The following is a 16,296-nucleotide window of genomic DNA, read 5'->3' on the forward strand; positions in this document are numbered from 1 at the left end:
CAATATTCATAAATCAATTCATTAATGTGATATATTATACTGTTTTCTCAATAGATGCAAAAAAAGCATTTGACAAAATACAGCATCCATTCTTCATAAAAACCCTCAAGAAAGAAGGAATAGATGGAACATAATTGAACATCATAAAGGCCATATATGAAAGACCTACAGTTAATATCATCCTCAATGGGGCAACACTGAGAGCCTTTCCCCTAAGGTCAGGAACAAGACAAGGATGTCTACCATCACCTTTACTAGTACTGAAAGTCTTAGCCTCAATCAGATAACAAAAAGAAATAAAAGGCATCTAAATCAGCAAGGAAGAGGTCAAACTTTCACCATTTGCAGCTGACATGATAGTCTATGTAGAAAACCTGAAAGACTCTACCAAAAAATTGCTAGAACTAATACATAAGTTTCAGGATATAAAATCAACATGCAGAAATCTGTTACATTTCTATACACCAATAATGAAGCAGCAAAGAAATCAAGGAACTGATCCCATTTGTAACTGCATCAAAACAATAAGATACCTAGGAATAAACCTAAACTACCTAAATAAACCTAATAAGCCTAAGAGGTAATAGATCTGTACTCTTAAAACTACAGAACAATTATGAAAGAAACTGAAGAGGACACAAAGAAATGGAAAAGCATTCCATGCTCATGGATTGAAAGAACAAATATTGTTAAAATGTCTATACTACCCAAAGCAATCTATGAATTTAATGCAATCCCTATCAAAATACCACCAGTATTTTTCACAGAGCTAGAACAGACTAGCCTAAAATCTGTATGGAACCACAAAAGACCCTGAAAAGCCAAAGCAATCCTGAAAAAGAAAAACAGAACTGGAAGCATCACGATTCTGGATTTCAAGCTATATTACAAAGCTGTAGTGATCAAGACAGTATGGTACTGGCACAAAACAGACACACAAGTCAATGGAACAGAATAGAAAATCCAGAAGTGGACCCACAACTATATGGTCAACTAATCTTCAACAAAGCAGGAAAGAATATCCAATGAAAGACAGTCTCTTCAAAAAATGGTACTGGGAAAACCGGACAGCGAAATGCAGAAGAATGATACAGGACCACTTTCTTACACCATCCACAAAAAAAAAATTCAAAATGGATGTAAGACATAAATGTAAGACAGGAAACTATCAAAATCCTAGAGGAGAATACAGGCAGCAATTTCTTTGACCTTGACCGTAGCAACTTCTTACTAGACAAGTCTCCAAAGGCGAGGGGAAAAAAAGCAAAAATGAACTATTGCTATTGGGCTTCATCGAGATAAAAAGCTTCTGCACAATGAAAGAAACAATCAGGGTGCCTGGGTGGCTCAGTGGTTTAAGTGTCTGACTTTGGCTCAAGTCATGATCTCATGGTTCGTGAGTTTGAGCTCCGCATTGGGCTCTGTGTGGACAGCTTAGAGCCGGAAGCCTGCTTTGGATTCTGTGTCTCCCTCTCTCTCTACGCCTCCCCCACTCATGCTCTGTCTCTCTTTCTTTCAAAAATAAATAGACATTAAAACAGAAACTAAGGAAACAATCAACAAAACTAAAAGGCAACCTACAGAATAGAAGATATTTGCAAACGACATATCCTGACAAAAGGCTAGTACCTAAAATCTGCGTAGAACTTACCAACTCAACCCAAAAAACAAATAACCTGGTTAAGAAATCGGCAGAAGATACAAATAGACACTTTTCCAAAGAAGACATCCAGATGGCTAACACACATGAAAAGTGGCTAAAACATCACTCATCATCAGGGAAATACAAATCAAAACTACAATGAAATATCACTTCCCACCTGTCAGAATGGCTAAAATTAACAACTAAGGCAACAACAGATGGTGGCAAGGATGTGGAGAAAGAGGAACCCTTTTGCATTAATGGTGGGAATGCAAACTGGTACAGTCACTCTGGAAAACAGTATGGAGGTTCCTCAAAAAATCAGAAATAGAACTACTCTACAACCCACTAATAGCACTAGTAATTTATCCAGGATACAAAAATGCTGATTCAAAGCAAACACATGCACCCCAATGTTTACAGCAGCACTATCGACAACAGCCAAATAATGGAAAGAAGAGGTGGTATATACATACAATGGAATATCAGTCGGCAATCAACAACAATGAAATCTTACCATTTGCAACAACATGGATAGAACTAGAGTATATTATGCTAAACGAAGTAAGTCAGAGAAAGACAAATACATGATTTCACTCACATATGGAATTTACGAAACAAAACAGATGAACATAGGGGAAGAGAACGGAAAATAAGATAAAAACAGAGAGGGACGCAAACCATTAGAGACTTAAATATAGAGAACAAACTGAGGGTTGCTGGCAGGGTGTTGGGTAGGGGGATGTGCTAAATGGCAACGGGTGTTAAAGAGGACCCTTGCTGGGATGAGCACTAGGGTGTTATGTGTAAGGGATGAATCACTAAATTCTATTCCTGAAATCATTATTACACTATATGTTAAGTAACTGATTTGAATAAAAAGAAATAAATGAATAGATGTGTTATATATACACGATGGAATATTACTCAGCCATCAAAAAAAATGAAGTCTTGCCATTTGCAATGATGTGGATGGAGCTAGGATGTATTATGCTAAGCGAAATAAGTCAGAGAAAGACAAATACCATATAATTTCACTCACATGTGGAACTTAAGAAAGAAAACAGATAAACATATTGGGGGGGGGCAGGGAGAGGAGAGAGGGAAACAAACCACAAGAGACTCTTAATGATACAGAACAAACTGAGGGTTGATGGAGGGATGTGGGTGGGAGATGGGCTAGATGGATGATGGGTATTAAAGAGGGCACTTGTGATGAGCACTAGGTATTGTATGTAAGTGATGAATCACTGAATTCTATTCCTGAAACCAATATTGCACTGAATGTTAACTAAAATTAAAAATTAAAAAAAGAATTTCCCCATTTTACAGATGAGGAAATTAAGGCACAAAAGTTACAGCCAAGAACTTAAAAATATCAGGCAGGTAGCTAAGTGATTCAAAAGTTAAATTTCAATACCCACACAAAATAGGTATCATTAAAATCTTTCTTATAGATGAAAAAGCTGAGCCTCAGAAAGGTTCCCAAATCACCCAGCACATGTGGAGTCAAAATTTGAAAGCTTTAACTTCTTAATTAAAACTAGTAATTTTCTAAGAACAAGGATTTGAACTAAATATAAAGTAGAAACTAGTAAGAGGAAATTCTAAAGCTTGACTGTTGCTTTTAACACACCAGACTCAGTATCTGAACACTCTGAATGTAGTTGCAAGACTAATCAATAAAGGAAACATGATTCAGACAAGTAAAATTTTAAGATTGCAATTAAAACTTGTCACATTATGGTAACTGAATATAAATGAGAGTTGAAAAATCTTGAATGCATTGTTAACTTTCTGGTTTACTCAAAATGCTTCTCAATAATGTACTATTTGGTAGGGTATAAAGCTAGTTTGAAATGAAAGTTTAAATCACCTGCCATGAAAAACATACCTAACATTTTAAACAATTGTTTTTTAACAAACTGTATTTTCCAGAGAAGTCTTTCATCATTCCTGTGTGTAATGTTCTTCTAAATCTTATTTTCATAGTTTTCTTTTTTTTTCCTTTTGGCATAGCTATCCAACAAAGTTAAGTGATATCAATAAAAGTTCTTAAAAGCTAAAAACTGCAGAGCCTCTGAAATTGCTAAACACATGCCAATAATCACCATTTGGAAACAGTTACACATAATGTAAGAGAACTAATCCTTCAGAGACTATTTTAGGCCAACTGATTGTAAACAAAGCACACAGGGAATAGGAAGTAATTCAGAGAGGAGTTTGTACAGATGTAAATAACTGTGACCACCTTCTTAGAATTTAAAACCTACAAAAAGCAATAAATACAAATTCCAAAATCCCAAGCATTCACAATCCGAAATAAAAACCGGAAACTTCATTTTAATTAGCCATTGTTTTGCTCATTGATTATCAGCTCTTTGATATCTGCCATGGCCATAAAAAGCCTAGCACTAAATTATTTTATGTGTGATTAACTGGGTTTTTGAACTACAGCAATTGTAACTATTGCCAATTGTGGCACAAAAACTAAAGTGTAAGTTTGCAAATAAAGGTTGATTAAATTTAGAAAGCTAATCAATAGAGAAAAGAGGTTTGGTGATTCTCTAGGAATAACCCTGACAATAATGAAGGCAAATGCTCAGGCCTGTTCTCCAAATACTTATTTTTCTGTTTGTATTTTACATGTTTTACTAGTGTGTTTCTTTCTGTTTATTCATTAACCAATTTACTGAGCTCTACACCAGTCATTTTTCTAGATGCTAGGTATACAACAGTGAATAATCACCACATACACACAAAAGTAAAAATCTTGATTTCATGTGCTTACAATTCTGTGTGGACAGACAATTAACAATGTTTAGTATATTGGATCAATAGGATCACGGACCAAGCCATGTAGCTATTTTGGGGAAAGAGCCAGTGGCTCAACTGGAGTGATCCAGTGAAGATTTATGGAGTACATGAGGTTAACAAACAAAATGGGAGGCCATTACAAGAACTTGGGCTTGTACTCTGGGTCAAATGAAAAGTTTTGTAATAGTTCTGAGCAGAGGAGTAATACACTCTGGCTTACATCACTCTCCCATAACTGAAAATAGATGGAAGAAGGGCACAGGCAAAAGCAGGGAGATCAGTTAGAAAGTTTTACCTTCCACATAACAGATGTTGGCACCAGGACCAAAGCAGTAGTGGGCAAAGATGAGGAGAATGATTCTAGATATATTCAGAAGGTACAATTACTAGGATTTTCTGAAGGAGAAGATAAGTGAGAAAATAAAAAGAAGTTGAGAGAACAGAATTCCTGTCAGATAAGATGAGAAATACTATGGCAAAGGAAAATTCTAGGGGAAAGATGGGGAATATGTATTCTCCCCTTGGGACATATTAGTGAAAAAGTCTAGTAGGCAGCTGGATAAGTAACTGGTTAAAACAGCCAAGAAAATGAACATGAAAAAGAAAAGAGAAGAGGTCAAGTACAGAAAGAAAAAGAGGTCAAAGACCAAGGTCTGGGATATTCCAATGTTAAGGGGTCAGGGAGGTGAGGAAGAATCAGCAAAGGAATTAAGAAGGAGGACCAGTGAAGCAGGAGGACCACCAGGCCACCAGGTGCCAGAAACCAAGATAATTAAGAAAAAGTCTAAGAACTAGCCAAGGATATTTAGTTACTGAGAGTAATTGGTGCCCTGATCAGAGAAGTTCTGGAAAAAATAGTAGGGAAACCTGACTGAAATGGGTTTTAGAAAGAAGTTTATATCTGTTTTTAAGAATAAAGGCATCAAAAATTCAATACTCTTGTACATATCATACATGCTTTGTGATTAACCTCTAACATATTAATAAGACCCAATAACAATAGAAATAAGCATGATCTAGGAAGTTAAACGTCTGAATGCAAATTCTCATTTATTATTAGACGAAATCCAGTGTACTCTCAAAAAGTACTCTCAAAAGGCTGTTGTTGCTACTGTCTTCTAGCCGTAATATTATTTTCAAGTTAGTTTTGCGTGGTGCTTTCGGGACTAGTTATCACATTTAAATAGTAAAATGTACAGCTTCACAAACTGAAAATTTTAAGAAGTACTGGGTGGGGAGGGTTTCTAGTCAGTGTTATAAAAAATATCATTTGGCATCTTCTAAACTCTATGGAACTTTTTAGATTTGTAGTTGGAATAGTTGTTAGGTGTAAATGCCTTTTCAAGGCCAAACAGCACTTCAAACGTTTGAGTCCCAAATGCAATTTCTATACCACACTTTATATAACATGAAATGTAAGTCTCCAGATACTGAGCACATCAAGTGAACATCAAAATGTACCAGCAGACACTTTAAGCTTTAAAATGTAAAACAGATGCTGAAAAATAAAGCACTGATAAATCATGGATCTGACTAGAAAAAGAAAAAAAAAATGTAAGACTAATGGCCTGCTGCATAGTATTAACTGCTATTCCTTTCAGATTTACTGCTCCAGAAGCAACTGATATGGAAGCATAAGCAAGATGAACATTAACAAACCTCACGTCCTAAAATTCATCAATTATTTGATGCTTAAGAATATAATTTCATGGGCCATTTTAAAAGGTCAGGTTTTCCCTTTTTTCACTTTATATTTTTGTACCTTCTCCACATACTCATGTGCTGATGCGCAAGGGGAAACTATGAATTTGCAAGAAATATCAGACTTTGGAAAAATGTAAATATAAACACATAAGAAGCCAAATGGATAGATTAGAGAATATAATAAAGACAAGAAATCCATACTGGGCTATTAACATCTCTAATGCTAAGTCGCTGAGTAACTAATGAAAAACTTTCAATATACTCAATAGTAGCATCCAAATAAACCCGATTCAATTGCTGAAATACTACCTGTATTCTTTGAGATAATGGAATAATACTATTTTTTGAGATAATGGAATGAAACCTGAACTAAAACTAAAAGAATAGAACTAAAAGAATAAGAAGCCTTCATTAATGAAATAGTCCATATTAATTCAAAGCAAGCAGCAATCAACAAAAATGCTACAGTGCTACAAATTCAGGCACATTTATTCTTTGATCCCTTCACTAACTCTATATAACTGTAAGCAAGAAGCTGAGTTTTGTTGGACCTCAAAACAAATCTATAAAATAGTGGATTTTCTTCCAATTCTAAGCATATAACTCTACAATTTACATCACAAAATAACACTTAAAGAAAACATACTAAATCTTATGTGTTTATTTATTTTTTTAAATCTTTTTTAAGTGTTTTTATTTATTTTTGAGACAGAGAGAAACACTGCATGAGCAGGGGAGGGGCAGAGAGAGAGGGAGACACAGAATCTGAAGCGGCCTCCAGGCTCTGAGCTGACAGCACAGAGCCCAATGCAGGGCTCGAATTCACAGATCGCGAGATCATGACCTGAGCCAAAGTCAGACGCTCAGCTGACTGAGCCACCCAGGCGCCCCAAAATCTTACGTGTTTAAACAGAAAGGAAGGGAAATGTTAACTTTGAAAGGTAAACCAAAAGTATCTTAAAGGAAAAAGTTTACTTTTATTGTCATTCTATTCCAATTTAGTGAATGAGACTTCTCAATAGAATTTTAGGTTTGTCAGATATACAAATGATTTACCCCAAAGTGTGAAGTCTGGGGAAGTGTTTTGATATTGTGGTAGCAGAGTGGTGATCATATGCTCCTAGAACCAAAAGCCATCATGCTGCTTTAAGAAATGATTCTAAATGAGATTTTCCCAAAACCTAGTTTAACAAAAAAGATTCTTAGAAAACAGACTACTAAGGTTTTCGTTCTACCAAGGTTCAAGACGTACACTTGTATTCAAAGTCACAGATACTTGATAAACAATCCCTGTGTTTTTTACATTAGCCTACTTTGACCAGGAGAGGGGGGAAGCTGAGTTTCAAGGAAATTAACCCATGGTTCCAACCATATTTTCTACCTTAGTCCAGTGTTAAAATCCTTCATATCCTAATATTTTATCAAACACAGTTAACACAGGATTTAAAAAGCAGGCCCATCTAATCACATCAGCCTTGCTATTAAAACAGCTGTTTCTACAAATATATTTCCAAATCAATTCTGACTTTTAGACCTAATTCTCCTTTCTACCCTAATTTATTTCTACTTTTCCCATTACTCTGTAGTCAAATGAACATCCTTTAAGTAAATGCATTCTTTTGTTTTTCCTCCTCCTTTCATGAAGGAAATATTTATTCCATATCTGACAAGCATCCTTTCTCTTTTGCTTCAAAGACCTATATGAAGAAACTTTTTCACACATGATAAAACTTCTTCTATCTCAGGACCATTTTAGTGGAGAAAACAAGCAATATGAAAGCAACCTCCTTTGAGATTATTACAATAAATACAAGTTTTAACTCAATTTTTCTCTATATCCTGAAGTCAAGTAAAAGCATATGCAAGTACATTATTAGATGGACTTGGAGAATTACACATTTCTTCCCCCACGTATGAACTTTTCATCTTTTTGTGCTGCATTCTGAGATAATCTATAGCTTCAAAGCCTCTGCAGCACATTAATTAGTTCTCTATCTATAACATACTCTTCTGCTACGTAAGTGTTACTAGTATTTTGCCTAAGCAAACTCTCTCTAGTGTTTTTTAAAAAACATATATTTTTAACGATTATTTATTTTTGAGAGAGAGAGAAAGAGTGAGCGAACATAAGTGGGGAAGGAGCAAAGAGAGAAGGAGACAAAGAATCCCAGGCAGACTCTGTGCTGTCCTCACAGAGCCTGATGTGAGGCTTGAACTCAAAAACCCCAAGATCATGACCTGAGCTAAAACCAAGAGTCGGATGCTTAACTGACTAAGCCACCCAGGCAGCCCCCTCTCTAGAGTTTTATGCAATGTGTGCATTCATGGGGAGGGTGATGGTTAGTTAGATGGTGTGCTTAATATGCCATCTCGAACCAATCTCAAGAAACTCAATAATAAAATCTTAATAATAATGGTCATTAATGTAAAGCCTTGGTTTTAAACTAAACCAAGACTGGTTTTAAACTAAATACTACAAAAGAACAATGATTCCCAAACTATTTTAAATAATGACTAATACTTACCAGGAAAAGCATCAAAAACAATTCTGTCTCCAGGAACAGACCCAGTAGGAGGTGCCAAGATTTCAACCTTCTCAGGTGAACTAGCACACATTACCATTGCCTGAGATATTACTCCCCTCATCTTTGCAGGTTTCAGGTTACAAAGTAAAATCACCATCCGATTTTGCATCTGTGTGAAACACAAATTAGTGATTAAATATATAGAGATTACAATAATTACACCTAGAATACACTAAGCTACATCTAATATGCTAAATATAAAATGTTCTATTTTTGTAGATGTATCTGTCTCTGTGTCCAAAATCTTTTATTGTTGTTATGAAGTCTTACATAAACATGAAAAAAAATTTCCACAAACTGACAGTGCCCTATAGTTGAAGGAGCAGAGGCAAGACTATTCAGTTAAATAATTTTTAGACTGAGTGAAACAGATGTGGTTTTGAATTTAGCTGCCATGTACTAGCAATCAGATTGTATAAAGTTGAAATGTTTTTTTCCTCACAAAATGAGGAAAATGATATCCCACTTAAATAGCCCACTCTAGGAGTATATTGTAACATGTATGTAAAGCATTTAGCATAGTGTTAGCACTGAAATAAATGAACAATCCTTTTTTCCATACATATTTGGTCATTGCCAATACCATGTCATACTTGGTCATTGCCAAGATTCATGTCCTAATTTAAAAATTACTCTTGGGAAGATCGGAATAGGAGGATCCTGAGCTCACCTAGTCCCACAGACACGCCAATGAAACAACTGCATCTACTGCAACTAACTCTGAGATCGACCTGAAGACTGGCACTTCAGATCATCCACAGCTAGAGAGAAGACAAAATCAAAAAGAATAGGAAGCGTAGAGACACAGTTAGGAACCCTGGCGACTAACCACAAACAGGATGAATGTCACAAAACACAGAAGAGTAAGGGGGTCAGACCCCACACCTAGGGACCCAAACTGGGAAGATGAATCTTCCTAACATCTGGCTTTGAAAAACAGGAGGACTTAACTCCAGAAGCTTTAAAAATCAGCAGGGCTTAACTGGGAAAACCAGAGAGTGACAGTAAACGGAGCCCCCACACTAAAAGACCTATCACCAGACACAGCACCAAAGCATCAGTTTGAAGTATCTGAGGTACTTGTGAAGATTTATTGACTAATCTTAGGATATGTTAGACAGGCAGAGATCTGCCAGAAACATCTCTGGGAAAGAAAGTAGTGCCAGAGGGCATCATTTTTCTTGCTCTCCCCCGCCTAGATGGCCTGAAGTTTGCAGAAGCCAGTGCTATCACTCTCCATCTAACTTACCAGCACCACATGCCCAGCCCCAGCATTCCCTTGCATACATGCACCACCTAATCCACCCACAACAGGAGGTACCCTTCCAAAGCAGATCCTACCATGTCAAATACAGGAAGCAAGCAGGTCTTAGACCACTCCAAAGTGACTGCAGCCCTGGAAAGAAGAGGAGATAACCCTACACACCAGCACAACCACACTTGCTGCAATGAGGCCTCTTACCAGGCTGTTCAGGGAGCAAGCCTTGCCCTTCATGCACCTGCAGCTGTTACAGAGGTTACCTGCAGACAGTTAAGGTGAGTGCTGGCTCCATCTACCAGTAAGCTCACAAGTCCGTCAACAGCAATGGAAGTAAACCCTGCCCAGTGTAAGAACAGGTAGCGAAGAGAGTCATTGTAGTCGTAAGCATATCTACAGCCACACCAATCTTGAAAAAGAAGAACAAAACTAGAGGTATCATAATCCCAGATTTTAAGATATACTACAAAGCAGCAGTAATCAAAACAGTATGGTACGGCACAAAATAGATACATATAGATCAATGGAACAGAATAGAGAGCCCAGAAATAAAACTATACTTATATGGTCAATTAATCTATAACGAAGGAGACAAGAATATATAATGGGGAAAAGACAGTCTTTTCAATTTATGGTGCTGGGAATACTTGACAGCCACATGTAAAAGAATGAAACTTGACCACTTTCTTACACCATACACAAAAATACACTCAAAATGACTAACGACCTAACTATGAGACCTGAAACCATAAAACTAGAAGAAAACACAGGCAGTTATTTCTTTGACAAAGGCCATAGAAACATTTTTCTAGATATGTCTCCTCAGTCAAGGGAAACAAAAGCAAAATTAAACTATTGCGACTACAAAAGCTTTTGTACAACAAAGGAAATCATCATCAAAACAAAAAGGCAACCCACTAAATGAGAGAGACATTTGCAAATGATTCTTCCCATAAGGGGTTAATATCCAAAATATATAAAGAACTTATACAATTCAACATCAAAAAAGCCACAAACAATGCAATTAAAAATGGACAGAGGGCCTGAGTAGATATTTTTCCACAGACAGACAGATGGCCAACAGATATACAAAAAAATACTCAACATCACTATTCGTCAGGTAAATGTAAATCAAAACCACAATGAGATATCACTTCACAACAAGCAGAATTGCTAGTATTAAAAAGCCAAGAAATAAGTGCTGGCAAGGATATGGAGAAAAAAAATTCTCATGCAGTGTTGGTCGAATGTAAATCAGTGCAACCACTATAGAAAAGGTTTGGAGGTTCCTCAAAAAATTGAAAATAGAAATACCATATGATACAGTAATTTCACCACTGGGCACTTACCCAAAGAAAATGAAAACCCAAATTCAAAAAGATACACACCTTTACGTTTACTGCAGGATTATTTCTAATAGCCAAGATATGGAAGCAACCCTAGGGTCCACAGATAGATGAATGGATAAACATGCATACATACATATGTGTATGTGTGTGTATATACATATAGAAATATACATAATGTGGAATATTCATATAGTGGAACATTACTCGGCCACAAAAAGAATGAAATCTTGCCATTTGAGACAACATGGATGGACTTAGAGAGTATGATGTAAAGTCAAAGAAATCAAACAGAGAAATACAAATACTAAATGATTTCACTTATATGTAGAATCTAAAACACAAAAGAAATAAACAACAGACCCTTAAATACAGAGAACAAACCTGTGGTTGTCAGGAGGGAAGTGGATAGGAGAGTGGGTGGGAGGATGGGCAAAATAAGTATAGGGGATTAAGAGGTACAAACTTTCAGTTATAAAATAAATAAGTGATGGAGATGGAAAGTACAGTATAGGGAATATAATCAATAATATTTTAGTAACTTTGCATGGTGACTACACTTATTGTGGTGAGCACTGAGTAATGAATAGAAATGTTAAATCACTGAAACAATTGTACACCTGAAATTAACATAACACTGCAAGTCAACTATACTTCAAAAACAAATATCAAAAGTATTATGTACACTGCATATAACATTTAGGCCATTTCTACAATTTGTCATAGAAGTGAACAGAAATTTCTTTAATCTTCACAAGTTGAAGTGTCTTAATTTTTTCCCCATTTAGCAAAACCAAGGAACACAGTTGTTTATGTTCTTTCAACAAGCTTAAAATAGCATACAAGAGAATTATTACAGCAGGGGAAGAGAAAAGGCACATTCTAAATAAAAAAAGATGGTTTGCGGGTGCCTGGGTGGCTCAATTGGTCAAGTGTCCAACTCCTGATTTCGGCTCAGGTCATGATCTTATGGTTCTTGAGTCTGAACCCCAATCAGGCTCTGCACTGACAGCACAAAGCCTGCTTGGCATTCTCTCTCTCTCTCTCTCTCTCTCTCTCTCTCTCAGCCCCTCTCCCACACACTAGTGCATGCTCTCTCAAAATAAATAAACATTAAACAATAAATAAATAAATAAATAAATAAATAATGCTTTTATAAATTAATGTTATGGGAAATTTACCCCCAAATCCTATGATTAAAAAATAATAAATAAAAATAGTAACAGGCCTAAGACTCAAATTCAAAAGGCCCCCTTTTCAGAGGTCTTCATGAATAAGACTCTTCTTCATATACATAATTTGAAAATGCCACATGTTAGAAAAGAAGTTATAGAATATATGTATAAGAAAAAAGAACAGGGCTGTCTAGATGCAACTGTTAAAGCATCAGATGATACCCATGGACCTTTACATTAGAAAAACACACAAATCTACAAAGTTTAGTATGCAATTTGGGGGGCAAAGTGCTTCTGCTTTATACAATATTTACTGCTACTGTCTTGACAGGTTAGATACAGATGTGTGTATAAACAGCTTTGTTTAAGGCTATGGCTGACAGTTGTAGGAAGAGAAGAAATTGTCTGCAACTTATGGGAACAAAAAAGATGAAACCCAATGTAGGAGGAGATTTTCCAATTTGAGCTGGCTCAAGATCAATTGGTTCTTTTCTCCAGAGCTTCTTATGAACCTAACACCATAAGCAGTTATAAAGAAGTCCTGGTCCTAGAAAAGAGGAGTGTTAAAAAGAGGGAAAAAAAGCATACACAGGAACCAAGTCTTTTTTTAAAGAGAAACTTTCACTAAACTGCTTCTATCTGTTTTTCTCACCTGAACAGAACAGCCAGATGATCCTATTAATTTATGAGGTAGGCCATGTTTCTCCTTAGTTCAACAGGTCTCCAATGGCTTTCACCTCATTCAGAATATAAGTCAAAGTCTATACAATGATCTGTAAGATCTTAGGTCATCTGGCATCCCTCTCTCTGATTTCATACTGCATGGTATTCCCCCTTATTTACTCTGCTATAGTGACACTGCTTCCTGCTGTTCTTGCAACATGCCAGGCATACATCTGACTTACAACTGCCTGAAATGCTCTTCTACCAGACAGACATATGACTTTTCTTCACTTTCTTAGACCTTTACTTAAATGTGTCTTTAAGATGCCTTCCCAGGCTACTTTATATAAAATTACATAATTCTAACTTCAATTCACAGACTCTTTCCCTACTTTATTTTTCTTTTAATACTTACCACTATTCAATATACTCTATATGTTGATTTTTTCTCACTACCCCATAGGGTTGTGAGCTTCACAAAGGCAGGTTTTTGGTTTTTGTTTTCTAAACAAATCTACCTACCTACCTACCTACCAGTCATCCTAATGCACTGCTATATCCCTTATCTAGAATAGTGCCTGGAAGTATCTGGAAGTATGAATGAATGAATGTAGGGATTTATTCAAAATCGCAAAGTGAATAAGCAACAGAGTTGGCAATGAACAGAGAAGAACTATTTTAATGTTAAAAGTCTACAGCCTTTGCAGTATCTCCGAAGCACCATGGGGCAAAGGAAATAGGCAGATGACTCAAATTACTATGGAAGATGCCTTGAAAGACCAAATTAAAACCATTATTGCCTGTAAGTTTTTCCACTGTCATTGGAAATACACACGTGTCTATACACACACACGCACACACACATACACGTATTTTAAAGACCTAAGTAATAACAAAATATAAAACATCCAGTTTTTAAGAAACAAAAAAATCCATTACAAATTTTAAGTTCAAGCTCCATTAGCCCCTCTCTTTTTTTCTTCAAGTATGAAAATATTTTTTGAGTTATAAAAAAAAAAAAAAGAGATTCATTCTTACCCTTACTTTTCAGATTGATGCTTTCTGGGTTTACATAACAGTGATTTAAAAAAATCAAGGAATAATAAAATTCCATGACAGAACAATGATGATAAAGATATTTATACTATATTACATATAAAACACTAAACTAAAAACATTTTAAAAACTGAGAAAAAATAATGCATCTTTCTTCTTTTTTTAAAATGTTTATTTATCTGAGAGAGAGAGAGATTTATAGCATAAGCAGGGGAGGAGGAGAGAAAGAGGGAGAAGGAGAATCCCAAGCAGGCTCCACAGTCGGCCCAGAGCTGGACATGGGACTCAAACTCACTAGCTGTAAGATCATGACCTGAGCTGAAATCGAGAGTCGGATGCTTAACCAACTGAGCCACCCAGATGCCCCATCTTCTTTCTTTCTATCCTCATGAATTTGATCTTAATTTGCAACTCTTTTGCAGGTTTTTGGTACTTTTATTCACTTTTTTTGGTGAAATTTATTTTATTAAAAATTAATCAAATGATCCAGTCAATACTGGCTCATGTGGTATGGTCACCTTATACAAAATTATATGGAAGAACATCAGGAAAAAGTGACATGTGTATGCAGAAGTAATTTTAATTGTACAGATTACCTGTTCAAGAGGAACATGATTCACCAGGCCACTGACAACTGTTCTTGGGGCTGTTTCTCCAACATCTATTTCTTCTACATATAAAGAATCTGCATCAGGATGTTTTCTGGCAGTAATGATACAACCAACTCGAAGATCCAGACGAGAAACATCTATTGGCTTAGAGTCAGCACTTCCTGCTATTGATTGTTTTTTCTCCTTTTTCTCTAAAAAATATTTTTGAATGGTTAAACTTCAGAAGTAAAACAAAAATAAACTATGAAAAACTCATTAGCTTCAATACTGATGAGCTTCAAAAGAAAAAGAGTGTTTATCTCCTACCTTCACTTAAATAGTAACACAGGAAAGAATTATTCGAGTCATAATTTCCCGAATCCTAATTTAGCTATTTCTCTCTTAAATAACTGCCTAAATCTCTAAAGACATAGAATAGAAGCTGGTAAACCATGTTCATTTATTTACATAATGTCTATGGATGCCTTTGCAGTATAGCACAGTTGAGTAGTTATGATGACTTTTTGGTCTGCAAAGCTTAAGATATTAAATGGACTTTTATGAGAAAATTTGCCTTTCCCTGAAACAGAGTTGGAGAAAATCCTTTAAAATTTTTACTGTGACTCTTTAGAAAGTGAAAAATCCTTTACTTAGGAAGAACATCACAATTAGTAGCCAGCTAAGAGAATGAACTATATAATCAAGTATAATTTCACTGATAAAATGTTTCTCTCTTTAAACACACCAATAACTATACAATGAATTTCACCATTTCTTGTATTTCTCTGAACACTTAGGGTTTTAGGTTTATCTGAGCAACTATGGAGAAGAGAACATTTTATTCTAATGTTTTAAAAATACTCCTCTTATTTATGTTGAAAATCTAACTCTTATTAGCATTTTGATCACTTTGATCACTGAATCAAAATGTGACCTATGAAGAATTCATATTCCTTAAGTTTACATTTAGCTTCTCTGGCAGAAAAAAAAGTAAAACAAAATAAAAACTTATTCACCTGCAACCTACAGGGTAGAGATAAATAGTTGTGACTTAGAAGCACTCTTTCTCGATTATACCTTTGTTTAATCTTTGAACAAATATTTACTGAGATCCAAGGCACTGAAAATCTCTTTTAAGGAAGACAGATATATATAATGAATATGTGACAAACATTACATACACAAAGATATAATACAGAAATGCAGAGATAAATAATTCTGCCTAAAGTGGGAAAGAATGATTTTGTGTAAGGACATTCACAATTTATACAAAGAGAGCTTACAAAAGAAGACGTAATTCAAAATAATGAACAATGTTTAATCTTACTAGAAAAAGCTAGTAAAAATCCAAGTGATACAGAATATACAACAAGATTACTTGGAAAAAATACACCAAAAACCTTAAAGTAGTTACCTTTGAGTGATAATCTATATATTTAATATAATGCAGTATAACAGTA

The 16,296-nt window shown here is 35.5% G+C and overlaps 1 protein-coding gene across 2 annotated transcripts in view; it reads right to left on the bottom strand.

Moving 5' to 3' along the window:
• Window positions 1-16,296, bottom strand: part of AIMP1 (aminoacyl tRNA synthetase complex interacting multifunctional protein 1) — a 43,476-nt gene that overhangs the window by 9,175 nt on the left and 18,005 nt on the right. For both annotated transcript variants that reach the window (XM_043571121.1, XM_043571130.1), the window contains exons 5-6: window positions 14,843-15,048; window positions 8,689-8,857 (exon numbers count right to left, since the gene is read on the bottom strand). In XM_043571121.1, the coding sequence (XP_043427056.1) occupies window positions 8,689-8,857; window positions 14,843-15,048 (375 nt within the window). The remainder of the gene's footprint in view (window positions 1-8,688; window positions 8,858-14,842; window positions 15,049-16,296) is intronic.

This window comes from Prionailurus bengalensis, chromosome B1 (genome assembly GCF_016509475.1).
Source record: "Prionailurus bengalensis isolate Pbe53 chromosome B1, Fcat_Pben_1.1_paternal_pri, whole genome shotgun sequence".
NCBI classification, from domain to species: Eukaryota; Metazoa; Chordata; class Mammalia; order Carnivora; family Felidae; genus Prionailurus; species Prionailurus bengalensis.